Source organism: Stegastes partitus, unplaced genomic scaffold (genome assembly GCF_000690725.1).
Source record: "Stegastes partitus isolate 25-593 unplaced genomic scaffold, Stegastes_partitus-1.0.2 Scaffold1625, whole genome shotgun sequence".
Classification (NCBI taxonomy): Eukaryota; Metazoa; Chordata; class Actinopteri; family Pomacentridae; genus Stegastes; species Stegastes partitus.
The window spans coordinates 1-4265 of record NW_007579356.1 but is presented as its reverse complement, the minus strand read 5'-3'; the positions used below and the strand labels follow the sequence as shown (position 1 = coordinate 4265).

Here is a 4265-nt window from a genome sequence, read left to right as displayed (position 1 = left end):
GAGGACTGTGTTTAGAGTCCTTACAGTTATGATTGTAGAAAGTAAGTGTAAAAGTGAAGGAGGCTTGAGACTGAAAAGGCTAAGAAGAGGCATTTTTCAGAATAGTCAGAGTACTGTACCATTGACAGTCGGCGCAGCCTCACTGGTGCTCACAGTACTCTTTTGAATTGAGGTTGTTGGATCCTGAGCTCCTGACACTGTGGGAGGGAAAAAAAAAAAAAGGCACATTTTAATCACCAAAAAAACCCCAAGTCAGATGAAACCTCACAGCGACGGCCTCGCTACAGTCCACTTTACGGCAAGAACAAAGCGCCGTCTTGTTTATGCCAGCGATTTTCCCAAACAATGCCGTGATGTATTCCTGGCAGGGGCCAGACTTCAGAATGTGTCTGGCCATGCAGGAGGAGAGAGGCCTGCAGATGCACTGAGTATGTCACAGTAATAGTGCTGTGAGTGGGGCTGCGAGGCAACCTCTGACTACAACAGAGCCGGATTGTTGCGCGAGACTACAGGACAGAAGGCCCGTTGTCTGTTTACTCACTCAGCACCTTCCAATTAGTGCCGCAGCTCCACAAAACCTCCGCTTTCCTGAACTAATGCTGTGATTCCAACGACTTTAATGAACCCATATGAGGGCAGTTGATTAAGGCGGTAATGATTTAGAGCTGACTCCTGTATTGATGTGTCAGATACACAGTGTGGACGTGAAAAACCTTTATTTTATTTGTAGTGTAAAAATGATCTTCACAGCTTAAGTTCTTAGATGTTTGTTAGAATTTGGATGCTAAATAAGATGCGTTACAACTTTACGGTGTAAACCTAGAATGACATCATCACACTCGTGTACATTGAATGACTTTGCTCTCAAATGCCTTTATTTGAAAATTTCAGCAGTTAAAAGTGCAAGAATCAAATTTATAATAACGAGGATGACTGCTCAGCCTCTGTAAACACTTCCATAGCTTTAGGGGAGTTTTGAGAAGTGCAGCTAAAACTTCTTAACAATCTTTTTTTTTTAAACCTTTTTGACGTGGCCTATCGAATGGCTGCATCTGTTGCTGATCCCCAGGCTGCAGCTTGAAGCCACGAAATGTGACTTTTGAAACAGGAAACACATTCTTCCTCTTCCAAATGAAACCGCAGACGATTAGGCAATTAAACACTCCTCTACCAATACAGTGTGAACTGTAGCTTATGGTGGCTAATGCTAAAAAAAATCCTTGTAGGTATTGCTGTAGAACATTACTGAGCCAGTTTGTTGAATTTCTAGGCCTTCACTACCTTCACTGCCCCTCATATATTCAAGTCTGATGAGTAACCAGGGGTTTCTGCCTAGAATGTAATATCAAAAGCGCTAATCCCTGTTTTAATATTAAATACAGAATACTCTTATACCTATCTGGATTTTTTTTTTTTAATCCAATATCAAATAAAACATGTCCATAATCTAATATATCCAGGTTGGCGGTGGACTGCTATCCCTGGTTTGATTTGGAAACTTGGGACAACAGGCTGAAATCTTAATCATTCAGTGGATCTTTCTTCATCTAGATGATTAGAAAAGTCTTTGCTGATTGTGGACGTTTTTACGAGGCATGAACTGTAAAAGCCACATTTTTTATTAGCATTTATATCTCAGCACACGCATGTCTCGTCATTGTGATTTGCGAGCAAAGTGATTCAAAGTCACATCTGAACTCACTTCACACGTGATTTCGCTGTGAGTCATGTCAGCACCAGTGGAAATTTTTTCAGCCACTCACCTTTTACCAGAGCAAACAGGAAGAAGAATGACGCCAAACAAATCTGAAAGAAACAAATAAGAAGAGGTCACGCCACGACGCGGGGTTGCCTCACAACTGTTGCTACAACATCGATACAACCTCTAATATCTCTCAGCTAGCACAGATGATTCTATTAATGGTGACTGATCGTACATGCAGTACAGTATGCAGAGCAGAAAGAGCACATCCAAACAAAACGCCTGCTCACTTTTCCACAGAAAAAAAAAAACAGAAAACAACCAGTTTGAGGGTCTCTTCAGTCATGAATGATCATATAATTGTTTTCGCCAGAGCGTTAGTACACTCGCTGACACGTTAATGGATCAGAAATGGATGATTGAAGCAATGCGGAATTGACTCTGGAACATATTGTGCAGCACGACTCCGGCAGGAACAGGAAGATGTACTCACTGAGGTTTAACACCACATGGCCACTTCTCCTTCCTCCTATAGCAAACGGCGGCATCACCCACACGCCTCACGCGGCACGACAGAACCCAGATTCGTACTTTGAGTGCCAAACTTTATAGGAGACGTTATTTTATTTTTTTCAAAAAAATGAGTGATTGAGGCCACATATTGTGTGTGCAGTCCTCCCACGCATGTCTGTGCTGAACTTTGTGGCACTATAGATCTAACTTCATCATATTTTGTTAGCTGTCACCAATTAAAAAAATGGCATTGGAGGATGTGTCAAAACAACTCTTTTTTTAACATAATGGAAATCCTGCACCGCCGAACGGCAATCTCAGAATCAGCAGAGAAAAAAAACATACTTCTTCCTCCCCCTCAACATATTGCTCATAGCTGGAAACAAAACACTATAGAAAAAACAGACGTAGGGAATAAAAACTGCCCCTTGTTGTGTGATTTTAAAGCAATACAGAGAACAACAACAACAACAGGTACGACAGAGGCAGGTGGGGTTGACGGATGAGGAGTCTGGGGCAGGGATTCGGTTTGAATCCAACCCCCAGCAGAAAATGAATCTCGATCTTTGACCTATCCTGGTGGCAGCTCATCCTCCGGGGGGCTGAGAACGGCGTGACAGGTGAGCGTTTGTGGTCGTCATGAGCTTTGACAGTTCAGATTAGCAGGTCATGCCAATCTTCATTTCACTCCAGAGCATATGTCAAGATGAGGCCTGTTTCCCTTGGGCTGTACAGGCGTCTCTCCCCTTCCCCTAGCCTGACCCGCCTGCCTGTTTGTCACATCCAGCACTCTCCCTCGCTCTCCGTTTGTCTGTTCATCCATTTGTCTGTCATCCTCCATCAATCTCCTCTCAGTCTGCCGCGACCAGAACAGCCCTCAGCCCCGGAATATTTAGTCTTTCATCCGGGCTATTATTGCTTACCTTAGTATCCATCCTGTGAGGTGCCCGAGTCCAGAGATTTATCCGCAGCCTCATCATCCACAATCCTCTCCTCCGTCTGTCACCGCTGAAAGGCTGATGAACAAACTGCTAACCAACCACACCCATGTGCTCACCGCCACTACTTCCTCATCCAGCCGCCTGAACTCTGTTTCAGTCTTTCGTTCTCTCTCTTCGCCCACTCTTCCTCATGACATGGCCTCCTCCTTCTTGTTCCACCAGTCGTTCGCTCTGTCTTTGCTGAGATCTCTGTCTGCAGCTCAGGCATCTCTCGGGATGTTGGCTTCTCCTACTTTATCCACCTTTCCCCCATGCCGATGCATCTTTGTGCAGCTCCGTCTGAATGACCTTGCGAAGAGAGATTGTTGGTGTGTTTACATTCGCTCAGACTTGCAGCACACGCAGGAGAGAGCTTCTTGTTATTGATGCAAGATTTGTATTAAATATTCTTCCTTGAACATACTAGAGTGTTTATGAAATCATTGTGACTCTCCAGCGCTTAATCTATTATTCACTTTAAATACCAACCTTTTCAAAAGAAGCAGTGCTGTGTACAATCTGAGTTCTCTTTATTTCGCGAGAAGTTTTCTTACAAATGGAGTTTATACAAAACCTCATTAAAAGGTCAGAGTCAAAGTTAAAGCACACTTAACTCCGTTACACATTGCCATCATCAATCATGATGAACTGAAGGTATAAGAAATTGCCATTGCCAACCTCTTGAATGAATGCTTCTTTTATTATTTTTTTTCTTCTTCTTCACAGATTTTCTTTTTTAGCTTTCGCTTCAAGGCTTTAAGAATCGAGGCTGTGATTGTGACGCAATCGCATTACCAAACCGAGAAGTACAAACTTAGCCTGTTACAGCAGACAAAGCTCGCGATTCATCCGCCCTCGCTGAGGACAGGCTTTGTCCACAGTGTTTGAGATGCTTTAAGATCGGCTTGTGTCACATGTCAGGGTTCGTTTTCTGAAGAAACTATTAACATTTACATACTATCCTTCATGGACACTGTATGAATGTCCTCCTTAGTAGGATTCTCAGTTTTTTTCAGATAGAAAATATGAACAAATTGTTGACCTATGGGGCTGCAGGGTGGTGCAGTTGG

The 4265-nt window shown here is 43.3% G+C and overlaps 1 protein-coding gene across 1 annotated transcript in view; it reads right to left on the bottom strand.

Moving 5' to 3' along the window:
• fxyd5 (FXYD domain containing ion transport regulator 5) overlaps positions 1 to 3307 on the bottom strand; it is a 9924-nt gene extending 6617 nt beyond the window's left edge. The window contains exons 1-3 of the mRNA XM_008301052.1: positions 3139 to 3307; positions 1764 to 1806; positions 120 to 197 (exon numbers count right to left, since the gene is read on the bottom strand). Of these exons, the coding sequence (XP_008299274.1) occupies positions 120 to 197; positions 1764 to 1806; positions 3139 to 3195 (178 nt within the window). The 5' untranslated portion in view covers positions 3196 to 3307. The remainder of the gene's footprint in view (positions 1 to 119; positions 198 to 1763; positions 1807 to 3138) is intronic.
• Between the last annotated feature and the right edge of the window lie 958 nt (positions 3308 to 4265).